This window comes from Orussus abietinus, unplaced genomic scaffold, assembly GCF_000612105.2.
Source record: "Orussus abietinus isolate OABI.00-Male unplaced genomic scaffold, Oabi_2.0 scaffold2, whole genome shotgun sequence".
Lineage (NCBI taxonomy): Eukaryota > Metazoa > Arthropoda > Insecta > Hymenoptera > Orussidae > Orussus > Orussus abietinus.
In genome coordinates, this window is record NW_019396012.1 from 2,191,682 (window position 1) to 2,219,416 (window position 27,735).

Genomic DNA, 27,735 nt, shown 5'->3' on the forward strand with positions numbered 1-27,735 from the left:
ACCGAGGAGGTTATTCCGGCCGGGGGTATAAAACCCGCCGGTTCGATCTCCCCCCCGGCCAGTCGCGCCGCCGTCGCCGCCGCCGCGGACGGACCGGCGGGGGCGCTCCCGGGGGGCGCGTCCCGAGCGCGAACGGACGCGCTAGAAGCGTCGACCGTTTCGCGCTGGCAAGCGATTCGACTTGCGACGGTAACTTGTCCGGCAGGCGTGACTGCCCCTTCCGGGGGGAGCGGGGGCATCGGGCCCCCCGATTCCCACCGATAATGGCGGTCTAGAGCTCTCGCGTTCCCCTGAATTATAGAGCGCCTCCGCGTCGAGTGCTCGGACTGCGGCGCGGAGGGGCGGCGGGAGGCACTTCGACGCTGCACCCGGGGGTGGTTCGCCCCATCCTCGGAGCTCTCTTCCGTCTTTTCCATTGAAAGTTTTATGCCGCCTCCGCACGACACGACCGACCCGCGGCGAACGTCACCTCTCGCGTATCGAGCGTCGCTGCCGTGCGATATTTTTAACCGTCCCCCTTCCCCTCCCGTCCCCCCCTCCCGTCTACCCTCGTACCACGTTTCCCGGATTTTCCGCGTTTTCCGTTCGCCTCGCGGGAAACGGCGAGTCGTGGAAAAACCCGTCGGCGGAAACGGAGCCGCGGGGAAGGTCCCCGGCGGAACGGTGCTCGAGCGCTCTTCAGATTGGAGCATTGGACCGGGGTGTCGAACGGGGGGAGGGTCGGGGGGTTCGAGGGGGGAGTTGCTCGCTTGCGTCGCGATTATGCTCCCCGAGGGTGCCGCGCTCGCGCATGCATCGCCGCGGCGGATTTACGACGGCTCTTTTCATTCATCCGGTTTACTGCCCCTCAGGTTTATCACCCTCACCTGCCCTGGCGGAGGTGCGAATTTTAAAGGTACCCCCCGGCCCCCCCGGCCGTCGGGTCCTCGGGACGAGAGGGAAGTGGTTCTCGCCCGACTTTCATCGGGAAAATGGAAGAGGTCGATGTCAACGGCCGAGCGGAAGGGAAGAAAAAAATCCTCCAATGGACTCGTCGAAGAGGACGCGGAAGGGTGAGTGTCGTGCATGGCGCGAATCCCCGATCCGACGACGGATATCCTTTTTCCGGCCACCCGAGTCGTCCGGGCGGGAAAGCCCGTCCCGAAACCGCACACTTAATTTGCCTTGCAAAATTCAGTCGACGGGGCGACCGGTCTCGGGTGGTGGAAGGTAGAATGTAGAAGGTGGAAGGTGGAAGGTGGCTGGAGGAGGCAGGGGGGGGGCGGATGGCGGAAAAGCAGCGGCTCGTCGGTAAGGACGGGGACGGGTCGACGGGGAGGAGGAGGGAAGAAAAGTGTGCTTAAAATATTAACGCCCAAGGCGCTCGCAAGGAGGGCCCTTTGTTCCACGGCGCCCGGGCGGGATGGAGGGCCGGGGAAACCGGGGGTGGGCGGGAATCCGAGGGGATGGCGGGGCGCAAACAACCTGCCGCGCAAAATAATATATGAAATATGCACCGCGGTTGTTCCACAGAATTTTCCCCTATAAAAGTTCCCTTCCCCTCTCGGACGGCCGCGGGAAGGGCGGCGGAACGGGACGGAGGGGGCGGGCGGAACGAGGGCGAAGGAGGTGAGCGGAGGGAACGGCGGCCTCGCACCCTCGGGGAGCCGAGCGTCGGGGCGCTAATGAAAAACCTTGAATTTTCCATGAAGGAATTACGCGCTCGTTCGTACACACCCTTGGACTTGGTCGGACGACCTCGCCCCGCGCCCCGCCGCCCCTTCGGAATCCCGCCTTCCGGAATATTCCCTTCGGGAGAGCGCTTTTTACCGGCGACCCTTCGGGCACGGAATCGCCCTTCGAGAGTCACTCCACACCTACCTCGGTAAACCAACCATCCCGTCTTCGCTCATCGTACCGTCCTTCGGGCTTCGCTCCCGCGCCGACTCGCCGGATAATTCGCAAAGGGTGCGATTTTTCCGCGGCCCTACGTCGCAACGGAAGCGACGCTCGAGACGCGTCGCGCTCCCTCCCGCGGCCCGGTCGGAAGTGACCCCGCGGGGCCGGCGGGGTTAGCGCAGCGCCGCGGCCACGTGACCTGCGCGCAGGAAGCGGCGCACGTGGTCAACGGAGGGCGAAACCGCGGCGGGGCCAGGGCGAGGCGAGCATATGGCCGCACACCAGTCAGGGCAAACACCCGGGGGCGGCCGCGACGGGGTCCGCGAGGGGGACGGGGCAGACGTCGGAGCAGGACGAAATATTTGAGTTGCTCGGCAAACACGTAAATGTAAACGCAGTGTTTACCCTCGAGTTTACTTTTCTCCCCCGCCGATCCCCTGACCCCTCGCCCTCCCCGGCTCTACGGAGGCCTCGGCGCTGATGGCGCGGTGGAGGAGGTCGGCAGGAGGGCAGGGCCGCGCGGAGTCGCCTAACCGTCGGGCAAATATTGACCGAGCGGGATATTGCTCCCAATGCTTGTTTGTTTATTTCAATACCTGTGACCGATGGGCCCGGACGGCCGGTCCCGGACTCTTGTACATACGAGGAAACCTATAGGCCTAGATAACCACGAGGACGGGCGCGGCATGAAAGCATTACCCGCGTATCCACGGGAGTACCCCTCGACGGCGATAACGGGCGAGGCGACGGAAAAAGCCCCCCTTCCTTCCTCCATAATTTTTATCGCCTCGACCCCGGAAGTAACCCTCTCCCTCTTCCGGCCTCCCTCCTCGGGTCGACATCTTGAGCGACACCCGAAGTCAAGATTGAGCGCCGCTGCCGGGCACTCGATTACGTCGGTTAGGCGGTCGCGGCTCAATTCTGGCTATGAGGTGGCCAGTCCCCCTTATTCCTCCCCTCGACCCCCCCTCAGCCCTTCGTCTCCCGCCCTGTCGATGCCGTCGTCCTCCTCCCCTCGTCTCCCGCGAATGGCGTGCAAAGCCAATGCCACCTCCCGCCCCCGCCCCTCTCGGCCGGTCCACCGGCAGCGCGAATATACATATATATATATATATATAGATGCATATACATATATACATATATAGATATACGGTATATACCGCGGCCTCGCAGGCGTGTAGCTGGAAGCCACCGGCTCCGTCGGTTCGCGGCACTAAACGTAATTAAACGGATAGTTTCCGCATTAGCCGCGATTGGATAATCATTCATCGATTATCTCGGCCGCGGAAGAAGGGGGTAATGGGGGGCGGAAGGACGAGCCGCAGCCCGGGGGTGACAATGGACCGAGCGCGCTCTCTCGCCTTATCCGACGCGCCGGCTGCGTAACGTGGGTGGCGGTCGAACGCCTCCGCCTATCCGCGGGCGGGATGATTAAAAGGGTCGATAAAAACCGACGACAGATCGCGACCGTCCTCTTTTTTTTTTTTTTTTTCTTCTTTTTCACGTCGGCCGTCGATAAATCCGCGCCCTGGTCTCGTGGTTCCGTATCTGTACATGTGTGTGTACACGTGCGGGCGAATGTGTACGGTACGACGAAACGCGTAATGCAAATAACTGCCGGGCCATTAGGCTCATTGAGAGTCCGCGGTCGGAATCAATTCGGGGCCGAGGCTCGAGAAAGCGAGCCGCCACGGCCAGAGGACAATCGGGGCTAACGAGAATAATATTTCCCAGTCGAGAGGGCGAGAGCGAGAAAGGGAAAGGCAGGGCGAGAGGGAAAGGGAGAGCGCCCCAATGGCCGACTAGTCGGAAGGGAGGCCGGAGCGAGGGGGGAGCGATGCTTGACTCTTTAATCGATCGACAATGAAACCACCGATGGTACCGAGGGGGCGCGGTGACCCTCGAATTAAAGTTTCTTAAGCTGCGCCGAGCCCCCCCTGCCCGACCCTTTGTGCGCCCGTCAGTTGGGGGGGACGAAGGAGTATCGGATTATGGTGTCGGTGGCCCGAGGAGGGGCTCCCCGGGGACCCCGGTCGAACCTCCGTCTTTTTCCACCCTTGGCTCGACTAAGTCGTCCCCGGGCAAACATTCGTCGCGCAACCCTGCCCCCTCCGCCGTAACCTACGTCCACATGGCGAGCCCCCCTAATGCATCGTCGACGCGCTCTCGAGGGGGCTAACGCCCCCGCAGGGCCACGAGCTCTTCCTGGTGCCCGTCGAAATTTTCCTCACCGAAGAGTTTCAGGCCCGAGATATGGTACCTCAATCGTCGTCGATTAGGGCGCGTGAGAAGTCCGCGATAACCGAGTCGAGGAAAAGACGGATAAGTAGGGGGGCCACGGGGGACTCGGCTCGCGTGCACTCTCGCGTGTCGAGCGGGCCGTGCGTGCGAAACGATCTCGCGGCCGGTTACTCGGACGCCCCGGTTAGGGAGATACACTTTACTCAAAGTCCCCCCCCCCCCGCACCCGGAGGGCCCGGGCCGGCAAAGTCAGTGCCCCCCGCCATGAATTATGTAAGGGGCTCGCTCTCCTCGGATCGCACCTCTCTAATTAATTCCCGGTCGAAATTTGCTCGCCGTTCGAATTGGGGCGCCGGGGGAAGGGTCCCCTAATCGTTCGCACCCCACGGAGTTCCCCTCCTCCCCCCGACCGAGACGGGATATCGAATCGTACCGTAGATTAGCGGACGAATTGGTAGACTCAATGAGTCGCACTTTCGCTATGCATCACCTGATCGGGTTACTCCTCGGCGCGTTCGATCGCCTCCTGCCGCCACACGGGAGGGTCCTCGAGGGATCGTCAAGTCGCGGGATTGTCTGCCAAGAGGATTCGCTTGGGGAAGGAGAAAAACAAATAAGAATAAAAAGAGAAGGAATCCAGAAATAACGATCCGCGATTCTACCCCGACACCGCGCTCGAAGACGGCGCTTCCGGGGCGCCGCGACGACCCCCTCGCGTTCTCGCGAGGGTCCCCTCGATCTCGGTAAATTCCCCGGTGACAATGAGATCCAGTATATCGACAGGCCGCGCCTGATATACAGACGCCGGGCGGAAGGGAGCCGCGTTATTATCGCGCACGTTTCCCCCCCGTGTGGGGCTTGAACTTGACTTTGGCGAAGGCTGTACAGTCTAGTGGCTGTCGATACCTCGGCACCACTCGGGCGATTCTCTGCGGGCGGATCGAGTAGACGAGAGCAGCGGGAGAGAGAGCGAGAGGGCGATACACCGAGGTCGGGGGGAAAGAGCGAGAGAAAAACCGCAGAGTGGCGGGCAGAGTAGCGGAGTAGTCCGGGGCGGCAGAAGGGCGCGGGGGGGTCTCTTAATCCGCGGCGTAACGAATTCCCTTCGAATTCCATTATCGTCGCACGCCCCAATTACCGGCGTCGATCCCGGAAATGATTTATCCGCTCTTTGTGCGGCCTTTCCGCCCTCGCCCACGGCCACGCCGGCCACTCGGCGAGGTCAGGTTAGGACAGCCTCCTGCCGAATCGATTATCATTTCCTCGCGTTCCTCCGTTAGGCCGTCTCGCTTTCCGCGACCCCCCCCCCCCCCGGGGGGGCATCGGTGCCACGTGGACGGTGATATCGGGCCGGTCCAATCAGGGTAGTCGCGTCGATAATTACGTGTGTCAGGAATTGTTTAACGCGACGAGAGGACCGGGATCGAGGATTCGAAACGCCGACGAGGACGCATCCGCGGATCGATCGAACGCGGATGAGAATCGAGGCAGGTCCGATAGGAGTCATCGCGTCGGGAATTACTTACCCCGGGAGTCATCCTCGCGAAAGGAAGGGGTTGGAAAATTTAAAGCGCGGACAAGTGCGCATCGCCGCGTCCGCAGGCCGGTCGAACGCGACCGCGCGGGGCGCGGAGTACCTGCGTAGGTATCACCGGGGGTTGAATAATGGCCGCGAGCGAATGGGGGGGGGGGGGGGGAGTGGCGGACACGGGGTGACGATGGCGGAGCGTTCAAATTGAAACGTCAGGAGGCAATAATTACTCGCGGGCGGTGGCGGCGGCGGCGGAAGGGGGGGCAGGGGTTCGGGCACGTCGCTTTTCAAAATGGCGCGGCCAATTACTCCACCCACGTTTCTTTCCAGGGCCGTAGTCAGCCGATGGCCGTTGGGAGAGGCAAAAAGAAGGAGGGAAAAAAAAATAGAGAGAGAGGGAGGAAAAAAAGAATGAGCGAATCCCCGAGGGGCGCGGGCGTGATCGAGAATCACTCCACGGTATCGAACTGCTGGCGGGTCGCCTCCTCCACCCCCCTCTGCCCGACCTCCCAACCGAAATGGCGACGATTGAAAGGGATCCCGAGAGATTGGGAGGGAAACGGCGCGAAACGCGTTTCCGGCTCGCCGAGGAAATCTCGCGTTTCCGCGGTTTTTGCCGCGCCCTCCAGAAGCCGGGGGCGGGCGCGGCGATCGGCCCTCCGCGGGATGAGGGGGGGAGGAGGAGGCGGGGGCGAGGAGATCGGTGACCGCGCCGCGGATTATTTTTCATCCGGGGGTGCCGGGACGGGATCGATCGAGCCTGAGCGCTCGAAACGGCCGCGGGGGCAGCTGGGGGCGGGAGCGAGTCGAAAAAAAGCGCGAAATGGCGGAGGAAAAGCGCGCGCCGCTGGCGGGGGCAGGGGGGAACGGGGCTGGGGGGGGAGGCGGCGGCGGCGGTCGGCGCGTCGCGCGATCATTAATAATATCCCGGTCTGGTATCTCCATTTTACGCCCTGACAATGGACAACTGTGTAACAATAATGTCCGGGCTTCCCGTTACGGCCACGTGACGGGACGCGCGGCGGAGGCGGAGGCGGCGCCGCCGGTGGCGGAGGCAGCCGGCCGTCCGGCCGTCCCGCAGTCAAGTAATGAAATTTGACTGGAAATTAACCACTGGGATACATCCACCCCGGCGCCCTTGCGCCCCCCAACCCCCCGGCCCGGGGCGCCGATGGCCGTGCGCGCGCACCCGGAGTCGCGGGCCCGGGACCCGCGTACAGATATTACGAGACCCGAGGCATCATCGGGGAAAATAATGGCCGAGCGTTTCGCGATAACGATGAGTTAGCATCGCGCCCGCCCGCGTGTGCGTGCGCGGCCGCCGCGTGGGTTGCGCGCGCACGCGAGCGGGCGCCCCCTCTGTCACTCTCTCTCTCCCCGCGCCGTAACCTGTTTGCTATCCGAGCCCGATGTCGGCCGGATAACCTAGACCGTAGGCCGATACGCGCCCCCGGCGCGACCGGGGGAGACGTTTCGCGACACCGCCCGGGAGCGAATAAATTCCGACCCCGGGACCCTCGGGGACGACTTCGGCCCGGAACTCGACTCCGACGCGCCCTCCCGAATCGACTTCGGGCCTCGCTCTCGTGAAGTGCCTCTTGGGCCCCTCGAGAGGACGCGTCTCGAGAATCCGAGTGGGATGCACACGCGAGATAGGCGTGGAATTTAAAACTCTCGATTCGGGGTCCGTATCCGGGGAGGAGGGGGAACCGTCGAAGCCCAGGACCGTCGTTAGGACCTCTCGTTCCCTCCGGAGAGGGAACTGGCCAATTGGAGAAGGGGGCCTGGGGGGTGGGGGAAAAAGGTCGAGTTTCGTTTATCGGGAATTCCGGAGTCCTTGGGGCTTTTAACGTTTAACGAGGTCGAAGCGGCCCGTAACGGGTCCGGCTTTGTTCGTACGACCAGGTACAAAGTGAGTGAATAGTTAAACCCGGATGAAAGAGGCTGCCACCCGTTAAGGTACACCGGCGCGCACCTTTACGGCGCTCGCGGTGGCGGAGGTGGCGAACCCGAGCCGGGGATCGGGGGCGGCGGCGGAGCCGCCTCCGCGGGGCGAGGGCGAGGGCGAGGGCATAAAACCGTGGGATCGCGTCGTTAAGGCCGCTACACGCGTAGACGACGTTATTCGCGCGGACCGCGGCGCGGGGCGAGGGCCGCCTCTCCTTCCCTCCGGCGGGGAGGGATCGCGGAAAAATCGGGAACGGAAGGGTCCGCGCGCCCTCCCGGTTCGCGATCAGGAATCGACCGACGCCCGTCGATAACTCCGCACCTCCGATCCCCACCCGGGGACGGACTCGAATTTAATCCCGGCTTAACGAAAAGTAATCCGAAAAGAAACGAGATGGAAAAAAGAAAATAGGAAAAACTACGGCCGAAAGGGACCAAAGGGTGCGGATCGATTAGCTCTCCGTGAGATTGCACCCCGCTCGATTTTCCCATCGGAGGGAAATCGAGCTAATTAAAACCGGCCGGTCGCCTTTCCACCCTCCACCCCTCCCAGAACGGGTCCGCGCAATAAAAGGACGGAGGGTGGGTCTTCTCGAAAAATTCCGCGACCTCCTCCCTCTCGATGAAACCCAACCCCCGCCGGTCGGTTCGAGTTCGGTCCGGGGATCGGCCGCGCCCGGGTAGCAATACTTTTTCTTCGGGACTCCGCCATAACCCGGGCGGTTGGAGGATTCGGGGGGAGGGCGGAGGAGGCGCGCGGGAGGTCTGGAACAGGCTGTTTTATTATGCAAAAGCTTTCGCGGCAGTTGGGTCGTTCTGGCTCCGCGCCGCTGCGCCGTTGCACCGCCGTCAGGGGGGTGGAGCAGGGGTAGCGGGGGGAGGGTCGGGCGGAAAAAGCCTCCGCCCCCGAATCGCGTAAATACGGGCAGCCATTTTGCGATAAACTTTTTTCGGGTGCTTCGCGAGGATAGGGGCGCCGGGGGAGACAGGGGCGACGAGGGGGGAGGGTCGGCGGGGGCCCCGGGGTGGGGCGGAAAAACCGGAACATGGCGGAGGAGGTGGGGCAGGTGCACCGTGGGGTGCACTATGGTCCTACCCGGAGTCGACGGGAATTTTCGTCGAGGGACGCCTCGAGGGAGCGAGCGAGACGGCGATGCGGCCGGATCGGCTGGGCGAGAGGAACCGACGACCACTCCACCGAGGAGCGAGCCGCGGCCTCGCTCGTTCTCTCTCGCGCCCGCCTACGGCCATGCGGGAGCGACGAGGAGGTCCGAGCCGAGCCTAAGAACGGTGGGCGAGGGCTTTGATAGCGGCAACGAGGCGCGACGCCGCTAATTTTCGGACGGCCGCGGCGTATCGTCCGGGATCTAGGAAATCTCCGCTCGCTTTTCGCCGTTGCCTTCCGCTATCTATGTAGAGACAGAGAGAGAGGAGCTGTCTTAGACGGCGGCGTATCACTTGGGTCAGCTCGTTTTATTTTCGACGAGGCGCGACGAGGGGAGGGCGTTGCGAAACTGGTCGCGATTTCGAGCCGGGCCACTTATTCGACCTCGTTGCCGGGCACTTTCCTCCTCGTTTCGAAATCGATTGCCGCGGCGGAGAGGAGCGCGGTGCATTATCCCGGCGTGGGAGCCGCGTCGAGTAATGTCCATATGGCCGAATGTCAATCGCCGTTCGGTGTCACTCGATATCGCAACGCGGCCTGCCGGTGTCTCTCCCCGTTGCGTCGCGGCCGTTCGACCTAGCGTCTTAACCCGCCGCGGCCTCCTTTCCGCGCGGTAAAACGCGCGAGGCCCCGAAATTACGGGAATTATCGCGAGAAGGGGGAGGGCGAGGGTGCTGTAAATTAAATCGAACGACCGATAACTCGCGACGTTAAACGGCCGCCGCCGGGAAGGGGTCCGACTCTTATTTCGTTGGCGAGGGGCGGAAGGTCCTAATTAGGAGACGCGCCGCGCCGTAATTAGGGAGCACGACATGCGTCCGCGGTATGGCTCCCCGAGGACACGGAAAAGCCAACAAAGCGTGACACGCGTCGGTCAGCGCAGTCGGCGTGTTGCGTTTTTGTCGTAAACGCAGATAAAACCCGCGCGATAAGGCCCGCTCCCCTCGGAGGGGGCGGCCGCGTCGACGGGGGCCGGGCCGTCCAATAATTCCACGCGGGGGTTCCCCGATTCATTACGCCCTAGGAGTCCCGCGTTATTATGAACTCGAATTACCTAATTCCACGAGCGTTACGTTGTTTCGGGCAAACCGTCCCTATGGTTCTCGCCGGGGGCGGCCCCGGGACTCCGAGTAGGCAGGGGGCCGAGGCCCCCGGCCTTCCGTCGTCCGAGGTTCGCGTTAAACCACCCCATTTGAGCGTTTTCCACCCCGGCGACCTTAGCGCGCCGCGGGTAAATACTCGCGTCTCGCTCCCGCCCATGGCCGCGCGCATGGCGCTCTCTCTCGGCCCCGAGTCCGCGCGGACTCGGAGAGCGGCGAGCCAATGGGAGGCGTCGGCCGCCCGCCTTGGCCAATCGGCAACGCCGCTCCTTAAGCAGCGGCCCCCCCACTCTAGCGCCCGATGCGGGCTCTTATAAAAAGCGCCAATAGGGACCGAGCTCCGGCCAATCGGGCGCCGGCGGCCGACGAGTCCGCGCGGACTGTCTCTCGCCCCGGCCCGCTCGCCGCGCCGCCTGGCGTCGTCGGCGGGCACCGCTCTTTGCGGTGCCGGGGCGAAAGTATTGGCCACCCACGCCCGCGCAGCTCGGAGCTTAAAGGAGAAAAATAAAGCCGAGGGAGCCACCCGGGCACTCATCAGCCTCGCTGAGCTTTTTTCGCCCCCTCCCCCGCCGTCTCCCGCCCACTCCGTGCTATTACGTATAACAAAGTCCGGCGTGTCGTATATCGGATCGTACGTCAATACGCGCCCGGCAAGGCGCCCCCTCCCATCCTGCGAGAGGGCCTCGGACAGGGCCATTGTTTCCCCTGGAGCGTTTGGCACTTTTTAGACGGCCGCGCCGAAAGAAAGGGCCGCGCGGCCGCTTGGTCGCCCCTCTCCTCCCCCGGCCGACGCCGCCGTCGCCGCGTCTGCGGCCCTGGCGTCGGTAAGTGCACGCCACGGTATAACGATCGTCGTAATAACGGACTCCTCCTCGTCCTCGTCGTCGAATAATAATTCCATCCTCGAACTAATGGCCCGGACCAAGAGAAGTCGAGTTACGCCCTCTCGGCGGACGCGGCCACTTTGGAGCGACCCGCTCGCACTTCTTATTCGCGGCTCGCCTCTCCATCCAGACGGGCCAGTCTCTCCTTCGGTGGCGGTATTTCGGGCTCCCCTCGCGAGAGACAACGCCGAGTCGCGAGGTGGGCCAAGTTCCACTTTCGGTCGGGGCTACCCTTTCGACCGAGTTCCACTTTCGGGGCGATGGGTCTCGTCGCGTCTGGAGGGATCCGCCATAACGAATTAAGCCGATTAGAAGGGGTCCACGCTCGGCGGGCTCTTAATAAATCATTCAAACGAATGTGGAACTCGGGACCGATCGAACGGGTGACGTTATTATCGCCTCGCCGCCGACGACGAGGCAAGGATAGCGCCGAAAGTAGGTGACACGGACTCCGATATATATATATATCGGGGCTCCGGTTTTGATTCGCTTTATTTATTTAATCTCTTTTCCCCTCGATGCCGTTCCCATCACGGATTTCGCCCCGTATCCGCCCCCGAATTCGGATTCCGCGAGGCTGGCTTTGCCGCTTAATAGCGTCCAGAATTTCCACCTGGGGGAGGGGAGGGGGATGGTCGCGACTTTCGTGCAGGCGCTCGACTCGCGGCCGCGTATCTCGCTCCCACACGCGACAGCGCGCCGAGATAGCGAGTATTCCGCGATATTAAAAGCACCTCGACGAGTCGGTGCCGCGGCGCGCAACAACTTACTCCTCGCTCCGCGTGGTAGCGGCCGATATGTACACGCTGCACACCACAGCGAGCGGTGGAAACCAGTTGTACCTTCGCGCCCGCTCGAAATCCAGATGGCGGTGGAAATCGATCGCCGCTACGTGGAACCCGATTCCGCGGCACGCCCCTGCGAAATTACCACTGTCCGACCGGGCGTCTATCGATTCCAATTTCTCGAGGAAAAGCTAAGAACCTTCCCCCGGGGGGGGGGGGCTCTCGAATTTCGCCGACCGTTTTCATCCCCACGAGATTTTATCCCCGACCACCGAGATGGAAGAACGCACCCTGGGCAACCCCGCGGGATTTTCTAAAGTAACGACAAATCGAACCCTTGATGATATATATAATCGTTGAAGAGAATTCCGTTGGTCTTCTTAACACATTATTCTGACGTACGTGACGTGAAACTCGAAGCTTATGTTTTTGCGTCGCATGGATCGGGGCCTCCTTTTTTTCAATGCATCGGAGATCGCTAGACCGGAAGGTGCGAGGTGTCGAGGAAACCAACGCCGGTCGACGGCGGTGCTAATTTTACCGGGGAATTTCTCCGCCACCGGGCGGCCGGTGCCTCTTGGAGGACGACCGGGGGGCCCCCTCCTGGCCCCGGACCGCGCCTTGGTGCCGAGACGGCGCTCGGTCGCGATATTAAAGGGATATCCCGGCGGCGGAACCGCGAGAACAACTTACTCCTCTCGCGGGGGTCGGGGGAGCACCGAGGCCGCTGAAACCAGCTGCATTCCCCCCCATTAGAACTCCGCACGGTAGTGAAAATTTACTGTCGTAACCCAGTCCTAATGCACTGTGCGCCGACGTCGTGCATGGCGCTCGGTTATGGACGTTCCGCGGCAGCCAGTGCCGGGGCACTGGGGGGCACCAGAGGGGCACCGAGCGCGCCGCGCCCGTGACGCGCTCGCCCCCTCTCGCTCCAACCTTCCGCGGCTCCCGTCTCTCCGTCTCTCTCGCGCCCCGCGTTCCGTACGGCTGGGCGCGCTGCCTCTCGCTCTCTCCGCCGGCTCGCCGAGAGCGGTTCTACCAAGAGCGGTGGTGTCATGCAGCAATGTTATCTGCCACCCCGCCAGACGAGCGAGGGACAGAGAGGGAGAGAGTGTCTGTGCCTCGCGGTAATGGCTTATAGCCAGGGCCGCGCTCGTCGCGGGACCCGCAGGGAAGGCCGCTCCGGTGGAGGGCCAGTGGCGGCCCACTCGGGGCTCGCTCGAGAATTCCTCGCTCAGGTATTTCATACCTACGCGAGGTGTAGCGGAATTCGCGGCCGTGGTTTATATCATCGCCGTCCCCGTATAAACTGGGGGCCGAGCAAAAAAGATCCCGCAGAATTTCTTTTTCTGTCCAGATTGCGTGTGTCAATTAATTTGGAAAACAGTCGGGTAAAAAGGAGCTATCCAGGCGATTGATCGTTCGATCGATTATTTCCGGTGAAGTCTTAAATCGTAATTTTAATGAAAGTTGTACAGGGCTTCTCGGCTCCATTTTCCGAGAAGGCGGTATATCGCAAAGGTAAGGAGATAGGATTCTTCGGCGAATAATTAGGAATTAATGGTCTACCCTCCAACGCGACCGGAAATCAAGTTGGCTCGGTATTTCGACCTCCTCGCGGAGCACGGCCCTGCGAGGCTATCGAGGCGCGCGCTAGCTACAGGCCGCGAAGCCGGCGTTTATTAGCGTCCGCCGGCAAAGTTGGCTGACCGTCGGATCGTCCGGTGGCCGGAGCGCACTAAATCCGAAATGGCCGCGGGAATCCCGGGCCGCGGGGTCCCCCGCGTGGGACGCCACTTCGCGGCCGTCATTACCGCGCGGGCACTCGGCGCGAGAGGACCCTCCGGCACCGGGCCGCCCCCGCTCCCAAGGGCCCCCGGAAGGAAAGGAGGAGGTAAGGAGTAGCAAAAGAGGAAGGAAACGCCGATCCGTCTCCTCGGAGGCCGTGGGTGGCTATGGTGGATGGAGAGGGGGTGAAGGTGAGAACGAGAGACGCGGGAGATTAACGTTAAGCTCGGCCGTTAAGTGCGACCCTGGGGGAGATTATTGTGTCGCGGCTGTTAGCGGCAGATATTGAAATCCCGAGACGCGGCCGTAGTTTCTTTCCGAGAGGCCGCTAGCGAGCGAGACCTACCGATAAGGATCGCCGTTATCGGCGCGACGTGCGACCCCGGGGGGGGGGAGGGAGAGAAGGAGCGAGGACTGGACGCGGATGCCGAAAAGGAGGACGAAGGATGGTACCTGGAAGGTATCTCTGTCGCCTCTAGAGAGCGCGCGTCTTTTTCGAGCCGAGGGTGCGAGCGACGTCTCCGTTTGCCCGGATTAAGGGGGGGGGGGGGAAGAGGGGGCGGATTAATAATTCGTCGGCTCTGTTCGCCCCCCGCCGTTTTCCCAAGGTCTCCCCTCGAGGAATCTCGCCGACCCTGCCCTCTCTTTCTCCCGCAAGAGGCGCTTTATTTGTCCGGGAAGATCGCTCCTCTCCGCCCGGAATAGACGCCGGGATTAATACGTCCCCGCTTATCCGACGACACCCGAATCTGTGCCCCTCCTCCTGGTTATATCCCGGTTTTATTCTCTTCTTTATTATTACTTCCCTTTTTCAAGACCCTTCCCACCGTGGCGACTTTTTTTTTCCCCGTTGATATTTACATTTCCTTTTTCGCGCGTCCGTGGAAACGCGGCCTACGGCGATTAACCCTACGCTAGCCTCGTTCGCGCAACGAGGACCTCCAATTACGCTCGAATTTCCGGGGCAATTGGGCCAAGACGTCGGGAAATAATACACTTATCGGGCACCGGAGTGCCGGCGTCTCGACGGTCGCCGGAGAAACATGTAAACCCGATAAATCGCGTAATTTCATAATTGCGCGCCCCGGGGAGGAGAAAAGTCGAAACCCGGCCCGTAATGAGCCCGCAAACCGTATAAGTTTCCCTGGTAATTGGTAACGAGATACCGTCTTATTTTCTCGAAACGGGGATCGATGATATCGAAGGGCGGCTCGCCGTATCGGCGGCCGTTCATTGTAAACAATTTTTTCATCTCCCTCTTTTTTTCCTTTTCGTCACACATTATCTGCGATACGCCGCGTAATTTCCCCGCCGGGCTCTCGAGCGGGCGAGCGACGTGACATGTTTCTTCTTTCCTTTTTTTTTCTTCTTCTTTATTTCTTTTTTTATTCGGCATTCCGGTATCTTCCCGCCGCCCGTTTTTTTCCCCCCGTTATTACGCCATTCCGCCACCGCGCCTTTGTAGGCACTTTTCCTCGGAGAGGGAATTGTTTATCGAGGCTTTAAAGCCGAACGGCGACGCCGCGCGTCGGTTCGCGCTCGATTTAGGCGCCTCGGCGGTCAGGGGACGAGGCCTCTCGGGCCGCGTCGGCGCTCCTCGGGTATCTCCGGTGCTCTCACCTGCGAGAAGTGGAGGATCTCTACCTAGGGGCCATTGTGCGTACGCGGCGTGCATTCACGGGGCTGCACGAGACAAAAGAGCTCGCTCCTTGGGTGGCTCGGAGGAGAGACTGCCCGGGAGAGGGAGGAGACGAGGGCACTCGTTCCTCTCTCGGGCGCCGAGAGGCTCCCGGGAGCCGCGAGCCAACGCGCCGTCGCTGAGGCGGTCGAGTTCCACTTTGCCCCTCGCCGGCCTGGCCGTCGAACTATCCGGCGAAATTCCCGGATTTCAATTCGCCGGGACGCCGAGGAGAGCCGAAGAGCAGTCCGGGAAGGCGGTAGAGGAAGTGTACCGTCGATTCGTCCCGGGGGAAAGACGCGGAACGCCGGTGGAACCTCGGCCGAGCGGGGACGAAGCGCTGCTCGGGCGTTGGCCGCCGCGCGCACCCGGTTTCCGGCGGAGCCGAAATGCGGCGCTCCCATTGGTCGGCGGCGAGCCCCGATTGGCGGGCGCGCCGAGTCCGCGCGGAGTTGCCGCTTCTCTCTCGGTCGCGTTGGCCGAGCGCTGCGGGTCTCCTCGTCGCACTCGCGATCGGGCCGCCGCGAGGAGCGCTTCGCCCTCGAGTGAGCGGCCGCGCCGGCTCTCTTTCTCGGGCGCTCGGGCACCTGCCGCGCGCCTTCTCTTTTCCGCCCAGCCCCCTGGCCGCCCCGCCCGTCGCCGCCGACGCCGCTCGTCGGTCGCTCCCTCGAAAACAGTCTCTCAGCAGCAAAGCAGCAAGATCCCCGAGGAGATATGAATTTCTTCCTTTTATATTCCATGCTTGCCTGCCCTCCATTTTGCTTGCTCTCGGGCCTTGTCTGCCTGGCCGATCCGCGACTACCGTATGTGTAGGCCGCGCGCGGCTATCTTGCGGACATGCGCGTACGATCGTGTCGCCCCGTCCCCGACCCCGTACCCCCCGGGCCGACACCGCCGCGGCGACGTCGGCGTCGGGGCGCCTCGTGTAACCGGTGTCGCGCCGATTCGGGGCCGACCCTCCTCTGGCCCGAAACCTCGCCCGAGCCTCTCCGTGTGTACATCGACTCGTGTTACCCGACCTCGATTTTTAATTAAAACGCGCGCCACGCGGAAAGGAAGAAAAAAGAGGAGGGGTCGAAAAACGAGGAGGCCTCCGTTACGTCTTCCCTCCGTATAAATGTATGCTCCTTCCATCGATTTCTCTTTTTTCTTTTCCCGTTTCCCCCACCCTCGCGAATCGTCATTAAATCCTACGGCCCGCGCCCCGTGACGAATCATTTTCACGCCCGACCGGCAAATCCGAACGGGAGACAAAGGAATTCCGTGCGAGATCCTTTTTTATTGCGCGAAAAAAATGGGGGGTCGGCCCGCTCCGATGCGCGTCCCGGCGTCGTCGGCATTCGACGCGACGTCCCCTCGGGGAGGGGACCCGTGAAATATTAAAAACTATCCGTCAATTAGCGGTAATACTCGCGCGTTAAGCTAGGACCGTACTTGCGCCGGGATCCATAAACCAGCGGGAGGAACTGGGGAATGTCGGTACCGAATTTCTAAAATGGGAGGCCATATTGATTTTCCTGCAATCCGATCGATCGGTCCCTACGAGCGAGGGGACCGCGAATGTTTTTTATTTATTCATTTAATAGCATGCATCAGCCTTTTCGGTCATTACCCTGCATACCTCTGTGAGCAGAGTTATTTTGCGCGCAGCCGTTCGTCTTTTTTCGTTTTTACGCGCTTCCACTCTACTTTTTCCTTTTTTTTTTTTTTTTTCTATACGCGGTTGATTATTTTTATCTCGATGCAGTATTTTCATGGTAACTGAAAGCCTTTCCTAGGGAATCTCATGCCCCTCCCCCATGGGTGTCCGGCCTCGGTTCGACCCTGGCGGTTCGGTCGCGCATTCCGCGCCGAGGCGACGTCCACTCGTAAAGAATCCGAAGCCCGGCGCGACGTCGACGCCGGTTATACGGCCGGATCGACCCTCCTCGAAAATCGTAAACGCGACGCCCCTGCGGCGCGGCGCCGTAACGTTCCAGAACGAGGTTACCCTCGGCGAGCATCGATGCGCGTCTTGCATCGAGATCTGCATTTAACTCTTTCCCCGGCGATCGACGTTCCGCTCGTTTCACCCGTATCGTGAAATGTAGACGGTGAAATTAAAAAGTGTTACGGTCGTGCACGCCACATACCCGCTTTTCCCATAAGAAAGAAAAAGAAATGATAAAAGGTTGCGGAAATTATCCTACAAGTAACGGTCATGCCGAGCTCCCTTGACGCGATTCAAGGCGTCCATCCTTCCTGAAAAATGCGAACCACCCTTAAATATCGAGTACCGTTGTCAAGTACCGATCGGACCCGATTCTTTTCCTTTTTTTCTACGTCAACGACGAGAGGAGAGCGGCCGTTAAAACAGAGATAAAATGACGGAGCGTGCAAGGCGATCCGCCCAGGGTCGGAGGGGTGGGGAAGGGGGTGGCCGAGGGTGTGAAACTAGCCTCGGGGTTTAAACGCGCGGCGGGTGGAGGGCGACATTAGCGGGCGCCGGTCGGTGCGCGGGGCGGCGCGACTGTGGATGGTGCGGTATGGCGGTTAGGGGCGGTTAGGGCAGAGCACCGCAAGGGTGGTCAAACCGCAAACGAGACCGCCGTCCTGGCTATCCGCTATCTGGATAACCACCGCCGCCGCCGCCGCCGCCAGCGTCGGACCGCCCCCGCCCCGCCGCGGTAATGCCGCCCTGGCCGCCGCACCTACGCGAGACCCTGTCCCTCCCCCTCGCTCCCGGCTATCGCCCTAATTTCGGGAGGGGTATCGGCGCCCGATTGGCCGCAGCTTCCGGGGCGACTTCGGCTCCTTCCGGCCCCGCACCCGCGGCTCGTGGGCGAGGGAACGCGGAGGGGGAAAATTCAATTCCAAAGGCGGAAACGCGCGGGATCCAATTAAGAAGGGAGTAAATAGAGACCGCCTCGCCGCAGACGGTCCGCGAGCGGAGACAATTACGGGGGACGGTCTGGCCGGGGCGCGCGCGGCCTCGATCCCGGCGACCCGGCCGCGAGCACGTCCCGCCGGTCGGAGTCGGTGTCCGGAGCTCCCCAGGGTACTGCCGGCCAATCGGAGCCTGCTTACCCGAGATTAGCCAATCCGAACCAAAGCCTAGCGGCCGCCGATCGAGCGTGCCTCGCGCTTAACCCTTTCGGTACCCGCGCCGGATATATCCGGCATCCACGTGACAGCCTGTATGCATGCGCTATGGGTACATTTTCGGAGCGGCGCCTCGTACGTCCGCGCGGACCCGCGTCTTCTCGCGGCGGCGGGCACACGTAACGCCCGGCGGAAAGGGGGAGGGCAGCGCGTAGAGAGAGAGAAGAGAGACCCGCCGAGTTTATGTACCCGCGCATACGTGAATCGCAGCTGCCGTCTTACGTGCGAGCCTCGGGAAGGAAGGAGGGCGAGGGGGAGAAGGAAGGCACGTTCACGTAGGCGCGACCGGGCAGCTGAACCTAAAAAATGCAGATGCACGCCCGCTCGACTCCGCTTCTCCGCCGACCAGAGCCGCTGGACCCCTCCTCGGAGTAGCAAGGGACGTCTTCATCGAGTCGGGATTTTCCCGGGGTCCGACTTTTGCCCCCTGACGACCGTCGCGGCTCGAGGGGCGTTTATTAATCCGTCCTTCCACCGGGAGTCGTTCGTTAATCGGCGGGCTCGCCCGTGGAAAAAAAAAGAAAAACCCGGGCGCCGCGGAAAACTCGTGCGAACCGGCGGGCGGAATTGCCGCGACCCGCCCAGAGGGCGGCCAGTCCGCGGATACCGTAATTTTCGCTGTTGCGTTAAACGCATCCGAAACAACGGCCGTGGGCCGTTTCCGGCGGGTGGCCCCGGCAGTGCCTGCACATTGCCGGGGCGCGGCGCCGTACCTACAATCATCCGTGTTTGCCGATATCGCCCCGCCGGGCGGCGGGGGGGTGGGCGGGCGCGGGACCGGCGTTTATTAGTGTCCAATTGTGAGCGGGAACACGAACGCGCCGCGTGAACTCGCTCATTTGCGTGCCTGTTAATTTGCTGCGTTTGTGTAGCGAGAGACCGCAGAGGGGGGCGGCGGACGGATTTGCCGAGGGGCAGAGGGGGCGGAAATTAGCGCGAGCGAGCCGCAGACTCGCCGGCTGGACCGACCGCGCGGATACGTGCGCGCGCACCTCCCCTCGGCTCTTTCCCATCCTCCTCCCTCCTCGCTCGGTTTCTGCGAGGAACTCCGAAGTGCTCCGCCCCAAAGAAACACCGTCGGTGTAAAAAAAAAAAAAAACAAAAAAGAACTTGCGCCAAATATCCATCCAATTTGGGAAAGCATATTTTGCAAAGTCAAATACATACGGGGATTAATCGTGCAAAAAAAAAATGAAATCGGGTACTTTTGCCATACGCGCGCGTAGGGGGTTACACGCGAGACAAAATTTAAAATCTCCGTCTCGCAATTAGTGCAAAGCCAGCCGCGCTGCATTTTTGTAGGGGACGAGGAGGCGGATTCGATCCCAAACGAGGAGACCACTCGGTGGGAACTTCGGGCACGCGATCCCAGAAACGGAAGGCAACGGGAATAAGGCGCGGGCCGATGAATTAGCGGTAATAGCTAATGCATTTATCCCGGCGCGATATTCAAAACACGCCACGGAGTACCGCGCCGGTACAGGGGCGTCTATCCCATCTTCTCTCTCTCTCTCTCGCGCTCCCTCGCCCCCGGGAGCGCATTCGCTCTCTCGCTCGCCGCATATCATTATCGCGCACGTACAACGGCGCGGCCCGGGCCGCCGTGGCGTGCAGTAAACCCCGAGCCCAGTCGCATATGCAAAACGTGCCACTATTATAATAACGTTACGTCGATGAACCTTCCCATTGAATACGCGAGTCGTGCGCATGCATGGCATCGCTAATTATCTGCCGGGCGTGCGTGTTTTATCCCTCCGATCGGTTCTCTCCTTCCTGCCCCTTGCCCCCCCCCCTTGCCGCCACGTTGTTCGCGGCTACGGACACGGGAGCTGCTTTGCGAATTAATGCCGCCGAGCCGCGCTCTCGCTCTCCCGTGTTTGTCCGCTACTTGTACACGGCGGGCGACGCTCTTTCCGCGACGCCTCGGGGCACCACCGCGGGCACCGAGACGTCTCACTCCTTTCGGCGACGTCCCACCTGTCGGAAACTGCGAATAACTCCCGGTAATAGCTGGAAACACTCGGTACGGGTCCAAGGAAAATTATCCGTTGGGACGTGCAATCACACCTACTGATACGCGGTTGGGTAAGCGGCCTTAACGAGATTCCTGAAAAATGAGCAAAACCAACATTCATGACAGGGGACACCGAGACTTCCGCTGGATCCCGCGAGCTGGTACACCGATAAAAATGACCGTGCAAATTTACGTACTCGATTAGCGGATGTCTCCAAATGTCCATCGGTTTTTATCGGTGGACCGTGATACTCGGATACTCACCTCTCGAGCGAACAGCTGATCGGGGGACGGGAAAGGGTTCGGCCTCGAAATAAATTCGTCCCGACTCCGGCGGTCTGTGGATAGATTTAAGGATTTCTCCATTTATTTCTTGCAACGGGTCAACGACGGCGCGCGAGAACGCGACGGTGTATGTGTGTGTGTATATATTTACAGATAGATACCGCCGCGCGCCCATTTTCTATCCTACCATGCTCTATGTCTCCTCGTCGTCTCCTTTCTCGTATCCCAATCCGTAGTCTCTTTCTCGATTCACTCGTCGGGCGTAGAAAAATATGACAGCATGTGTAACACAGTTATATACAAAATGTACACGGGTAAGGGGGGGCTGGGGGAGGGATTATTAACGAAGGCGATAATTAACGACATCAGCGGACGAGGTCGCAACAGGGGGTCACCCCGAGGGGACGCCCTGCGAGCGTCGTTAGGGACGTCGTCGATCGGGGTGGGGAATTGTCTAGAGGTCGACGAGGATGCAGCTAGTGCCCCTGGGGGGTCCCGACCCGGACGTCGCGTAGGGGGCGACGATGATCCTGGATACGTCGATCATTGGTACACGGCGGACCTCGACCTCCTCCTCCTCCTCTTCTCCTGGATCTTAGAGCCGACGACGGGCCGGTCCTCGTTAGTACATGACCTCGTAGACGGTGGCCTTCTTGTCGCCGGAGCCGGTGACGATGTACTTGTCGTCGGCCGAGATGTCGCAGCTCAGCACCGACGAGCACTCCTTCGACTGAAACGCGAAAAGACGAAGAGGTATGGGAGAGCCGCAAGACAGGGACCGCGGAGATCGAACGGGAGATTCGATCCCCGCCGGGATGCCAGGCGGAGCGTAAATAACGCGATGATAAGTAGCCTAGAGATAACGACGTAAGAGGAGGAGAGAGACCCACCTGGAAGATGGAGGCGCCGTAGGGAGTGCGCCAGGCATTGAGCAGGTTGTCCTTGCCGGTGGAGACGAACCACTTGCCGCAGGAGGCGAACCTGAGCGAGAGGACGCAGGACTCGTGCAGGTGCAGCTGGTACTTGTCGGGCTTGGTGGCGTGGAGGACCTCGACGTTGGAGTTCTCCATGCCCACGGCGAGCCACTCGCCGGTGGGGCAGTAGCCCAGGGAGAAGATCTGCGAGGTGAAGTCGTGCTGCTGGAGCTGCCGACCCTCGCGGAGGTCCCAGGAGCGGACGGTGTTGTCGAGGCCCCCGGTCCAGAGCTTGGTCCCGTCCGCCGAGATGTCGATGCAGGAGGCGCCGTCCGTGTGGCCCTGGAACTGGCGGACCAGCGACTGGTTCTGCAGGTCCCAGACGGCGATGTGGCCGTCGCTGCAGCAGCTGAAGCAGACCTTGGAGTCCGGGGAGATGGCGAGGGCGTAGCAGGCGGGGGCGGAGGATGGGAGCTCGGCCTTGATGCGCGGGGTAGGGCCGGCCAGGTCCCAAATGCTCAGCTGGCTGGCTTCGCCGCCGACGATGAGAGTCCGACCGTCCGGCAGCAGCTTGACCGACCTGATGTAGTTGTCCCTCTGCAGGCAGTCCAGCTGGGAGACCGGCTTGGCGCTGCCGGTGCCGCCCTGGCCGATGTCCCAGACCTTGACGCAGCCCTTGCCCCCGGTGTACACGTACTTGGTGGGGTTCGAGATGGTGACCGCGCAGACCACCTCGCCGTGGGTCAGGTTGGTCACGGGATGGGCGTGCTTGGGAATGCCAGGCCCGCTCAGAGCGTCCGGAGGGAACGGCGCCGGCTGCATTTGGCCGTCGCTCGAAACGTGGAAGCTGTATGCCCTGGAACATAGGGACGACCCGGTCAGTCTCGAGACCGCGAGCAGCGGCTCTTCCGGAACTTACGGCTTGCCCCCGGGAACGCCGCCGGCGCCCATGGGGGGCGCCCTCATGGACACGTGGGGGTCGTAGAGCGGCTGCAGAGGAGGGCCGCGAGGCGCGGCGTACCCGTTGTAGGCCATCATCTCCACGTGGGGGTGCTGGCCGGAGGGGAACAGGTGGTGGGGCGGCGGCCCCGGCGAGTAATGGGGCGGATAGGCCCCCCCAACCCCCGGGGGTGGGCCCTGCAGCAGCTTGGACTTCAGGCCCCCGCTCGCGGCCGCCGACCCCGAGGTCGGGGTCAGCGGCTTTGAGATCGGCGTGACCGGCTTCTCGCGGTCGTCCATCTTCTTGGCGGACGGGGTGCTGGCGTTGCTGCTGGTGCCGCTGCGCGGCGAGTGCGGGGGCGCGTCCTTCTTCGCCCCCGACCCCGCTCCCAGCGACGAGACCCCCCCGACCTTGTCCAGCCCGTTCTCCCTCGGCGACGAGGTCCCGTTCACGGCGGGACTCGTCGGACCTTCGCTCGCGTCGTCCACCACCAAGTCCTGGTCGCTCTTCTCCCCGTCGCTCTGTCGTTCGGCAAAACCATCCACACCCTCAGTCTTTGCCTCGGTCGCCACTACCGCGGATCTACTACGGGGCGAGGCTTCCCGGTACCGGTCGCCCGGCCCTCGGGGAAACCCCTCCTCCGGATAACCTACGTGTCCGATGTCCTTGTCGTGGTCCTTCTTCTGCTTCTTGATCGGGTGCATCGAGTGGTCGTGGTGGTTTTGAGAATGGTGAGAGTGGTGCGAGTGGTGCTGCTCTTGCGGGGTCCGCGGTCGGCCGTACTTGTCGCCGGGAGATATCGAGCTCCTCTGTAATGCGAACGAGGGATGGCCCTCCGTCATTTACTGCGGCGCCTTAACGCGTTGACCCGGCGGCCATGAAATTAAGTTTTTCTAATTCTCGCGCGAAAGTATGAAATTTCATGGGTTTAGGGTCTTTCCCTGGAGCCTTCACGTTCGCGTGGTAATATCCTAAATTATCTCTTATCTCCGGTTCAGGAGAGTCTCGTAAACGATCGATCCTTCGGCACTTCCGTCCCGCCTTAACGCAGCCGACTGTACCAGGCGTACAGGGAGCCGCGTTACCAAGGGCTCGTATAAAACCGCTTTCGATTAAAACGCCGGGGCTCTCGTCGGGCGTTTTACGGCGGGTCTGGAGCGTTTACGATCGCCCGTAAAGGCCCTCGCCCCCGCCCCGCCCGACCGCGTCCCCGGAGTGCGTTTCTCCCGCTTTCTCCCCGGCCGGGCGGGAAAGTCGCCTCCCGGTGTTGACAAATAAAATCCGGGAGTTAAGGGCTGCGCCCCTCGACGCGACCCTGCCAAGCTCGGTTAGCGCCGTAATGGAACGTAATGGAATTCGGTGCGGCGAGGCGTGGGCGCGGATGGTGAAAAGGAAAAGGAAAAAAAAAGTGGGGGGAAAAAGTGAAAAAAAAAGGGGGGAGGGAGAGGGAGAGAAAACAGGAAGAATATGGATCGCCCAGGGCTGAGCCGCGACTCGGAGGGGCGGTAACGATAACGGCCCGGGCGAAGGGGGGAAAGGGGGCGAAGAGAACGCGAATGATGGACGAGGCGATGCCGAAAGAGCGACGTGCAGGAGATGCGGGACGTCCTATACGTGTTACGGAATTTTTGTAGAAATATTTTTTTTTTTTCTTCGAACGCATCCCCCCTGAATATCCCTTTCTTTCCGTTTTGGAAATTCGTTCCCGTGCGGCTGAATTCAGGCGGGAACGCATCGCGGCGCGGCGCCAGCGAAGGAGAGGAAAAGGGACGAGAAAAAGAGAACGGCGAGAGAACGAGAGGGCGTCGATGGGCGTTCCGCGGCCCGGCGATGATTACAGGCTCGGCGAACCTATAATACTCGTCATCGTCCCTCTTCCTCCTCCTCTTCGTCTAATCTTTTTCTCCTCTCCGGCCCCGCCCGTCCGCTTCCCGCGGGAAACCGGCTCGCTATCGCCTCCGCTTCCCCTATCGCGAGAGCGCCTTTACGACCATCGGCGGAACCGTAAATCCGCCGCGGAACCGCGCCCGCCTCTACGACCCCGCACGCCCGAAAAACACCCCGAGACCCGCCGAAGCACTTCGCACCGATTCCGCGTAAACCGCCCGCGGATAAAGGAAAGGCCGCCCCCCGTTATCGCCGGATACGTAATTTCAGATTATACTCACGTGTCTCTCCTCGGTCGAGCTGAGTCCTGGAACACACCGACAAATGGTCTCCGTTAACCCTTTTACTTTTTTATCTCGTTCCGTATCGCATCTTTTGAAATGAACTTTTCCATGTCGAGATAGCGCGACCTTTTACTAACCGCGTTAAGAAATGGGACCGTATCGAAATGCGGAACGCACACTATTCTATTTCATTATCCCCTGGTGCGGTTAATTACTACTCTCGTTCACCTTGGCTTAACGATACGGACAATCCCAGTAAATGGTCTCTGCGGTCTTGGCGTGTCACTCCCTCGGTCGATTATCGTCTATTCACTATTTAAGGGGATGTGAAAGTGGCATCCGAAAGGTCAATCGTTCATGATACCTTACTCCGAACTGGGTGTACCGAATCGATCGAAACCGTACAACGTGAACATGGAGGCTACAAGGAAGGTCCTGACCCCCATGAAATTTCATTTTTTTTTTCTACAAAATTTTGGAAACATCTACAAATTAAAAGACAATCGAACAAAATAGAAATTGACCAGACCTCTTTGACGCCACTTTCACATCACCTTAATGCGAGCGGAAAAGTGCCACTTCTTTCATGGAAAGTATTATTCTTTGCGAAAACTATTTTTCTTTACTTGACTTTTTTTTTTTTTCGTTAATATCCTTTAAATCTCGAAGGCGTCACGAGGTGCACTTACCTCCGTTGCTCTTCAGGTCGTCCGGTTGTCCTCGGTGGAGGTCCGGCTTGCCGAGCATGGAGAGCGGATGAGCGCCGGTGGCGCCGGCCGTCGTCGCGGCGCCAGGGTTGAGCCCGAGGCCGAGGAGGGCCGCCGACGCCGACGTCGGGACCTGCAGTCCCCCGGCCGGGCCCAAACCAGGAAGACCCGGGAGCCCCGGGTGGGGTCCGATCGCTGCAGCTGGAGGCAGCTGCTGCACGTGCATCTGTTGCAATAGCCTCGGGATGTCGGGCCTCTGTTGCTGCAAAATGACAATATACCCGGTAATCGCAAGAAATTCAAGGTGTTCTTCGGCCTCCACTCTGATATAAAAAAACTCCACGCAAATTTACGTATCGATTATTCCGACGCCAGAATAAATCCCGATCTATTTGGAATCCGCATTTCTAGCAATATCAAGGCCTCGCGATCAAGAGCGATTTCGCACTTCGCCGCAACCGATCAGCTGACACTTTTCCCGGCGCGAAAGAAAAAAATAGAAAAAAAAAATATGTAGGGTATGATATAGGGTCGAAAGTGGATAATCAAGTTAATAAGGGACCGGGTATCTTTTTTTTTTCCCGCCGGATAGCCCCATCTCGTAACGAGCCCATTTTCGGAGATGCTATCGAGGGGCCGGGTTTTGCAGGATCCTTCGGTCCACCGATGCGAAACGCTTCCATATGGATGTCCGCGCACACGTATCCAAATATATATTTATATCCCCATATATCGGGACACGGGGCGCTCCCTAGGGAGAGTCGCGTGCGCGTATGTTAACAAAGCCGTCCCCACGAAGGAGTAGGTCAAAATCGTGAGCGTCCCATCAAGGGGTGGGGCCCTATCCCGCGAAGCGTACCCTATCCCATCAGGGGTGGTGTGTACCTCTCGACCCCAGACGCGCCCCTCGGGGAGATCTAATAAGCTTGATGAGAATTCACTGCAGCGGAGTATAACCTCGTTAGGCGCGTGAATCGCCCTTATTGCGACGAGCGGAAGGTCTTTCATTAGGCGGGGCCCTTTTTTTTATCCGCAGGCCGCCCATGCTTGTTTTTTTGATCCAACATTCATCTCCTCCCCTTCCTAAGAAAACCCCCCGTCTCGTGACTCGCCATTACGAACCGCATAACGAAGTCCCCATCATCGATATACCCAGGGTATCCTTCCCCGATAAGACCAGGAAGTCGAGCACCATACCGGACACCCTTGAAATCGGCAAAAAGAAAATAAAAAGAAAACCCGTCACCCTTACCCCGTCCTAACCTAAACGCGCAATTCCGTCCGGGCGACGAACCAAGGGGGTGATATCACCCCCGGAGGAACACCCCACCGTGGCGAGATAATAAGAGGGATGCTACGACTCGCTGCAACGAGCGATAATCTGGTTAAGCGTGCGAATCGCCCTTATCGTTGGGTTTCACTTAGACCGGGTGGCAGAAAGACCGGCAGGAAAAGCAACCCCCGAGAGGAGAGGGGTGAGTCGAGATCGAGCCCGATATAGTTATTTCCCCCCAGTGCTGGGGGGTTCGCCCCAGGGTCGCGCGTATGGGGTGTCGCACGTGCGGGGTGACTCGGATGCGGAATCCCCCGGGGGCGAATCCGGACGGGGGGGGGGGAGGGCGAAGTCGCGTTATTACGGGCCGCCCATCAATTACGATGTTACGAGGGGGCGCACATCGGTCGTCCCCGAGATTCGGCGAGTAATCTCTTGGCAGCCGCGAGTGAGTGCGAAATGGACGAGGGTGAGAGAGAAAGAGAGGGGAATCAATCACCCGAGGGTTCTCGAGGGGCCTTCGCCGGAGATCCCGCAAAGGAGGTTCGAGATATCGAGATCGAGCCAGCGGCCAGTCATCGATTTCTTTCGAGTATGGGAGTACGCCGGGGAAAGGGGGGGTGCTTTCCACGGAACATGGGAGAGCGTTTAACGAGCCTGAAATTCGAGGCGACGCGCGTGCACGGAATGCCTTCCGTCCTCGCCGGGTGGAGGCGAGAGCGCGACCGAGAGAGACGGATCCATCGGCCGGGAGACGGGCGCGAGAGAGACCGAGATAGAGAGCGGACCCGAGACGCGAGGGAAAAAGCGGGAGGAGCGTACACCTCCGTGCGGTGTTATTAAACGAAATATTGATTCAACCCCTGTTTATCGAGTAATACATATTCATGGGGGGCTGCCGCTACTGCCCATTTACCCCGTCCCCTTTGTCGCTCTCCGTCCCACCCCCGCACTCCGTCAACGTTGCCGTGGCCGTAACGAGCGACGCCTCGCCGTGGACACGCGCGCCCCTTCGTGCACGCCCCCGCCGATGTGGCCGCGCGCACTGATTGCCCGCGAGTGCCGGTGCATACGACGCGCCCGCGGTATATATACCCCCCGGGCCGACCACGTGACCCCGGCCGCGCATCCCCACGCCGCAAGATCCCAGCCCTCGTATTAAAAATTAAAAAGAAATAGATACAATTGTAATTATATAAAAGGACTATCTTAATCGTGACTTGACGAAATTCCCAGTTAAGCGCCAATCGGCGAGACCCATTATCCCGCGAGAGACTGGCGAAAGTAACCACG

General features: G+C 60.7%; 1 protein-coding gene across 3 annotated transcripts in view; it reads right to left on the bottom strand.

Annotated features, from left to right (window-relative positions):
- Positions 1-20,928: 20,928 nt before the first annotated feature.
- LOC105700617 (protein groucho) overlaps positions 20,929-27,735 on the bottom strand; it is a 34,119-nt gene continuing 27,312 nt past the window's right edge. For 2 of the 3 annotated variants that reach the window (XM_012426638.2, XM_012426636.2), the window contains exons 8-12: positions 25,152-25,431; positions 24,460-24,485; positions 22,271-23,100; positions 21,328-22,207; positions 20,929-21,167 (exon numbers count right to left, since the gene is read on the bottom strand). In XM_012426638.2, the coding sequence (XP_012282061.1) occupies positions 21,060-21,167; positions 21,328-22,207; positions 22,271-23,100; positions 24,460-24,485; positions 25,152-25,431 (2,124 nt within the window). In that variant the 3' untranslated portion in view covers positions 20,929-21,059. The remainder of the gene's footprint in view (positions 21,168-21,327; positions 22,208-22,270; positions 23,101-24,459; positions 24,486-25,151; positions 25,432-27,735) is intronic. The other variant, XM_012426637.2, reaches the window with a different exon arrangement.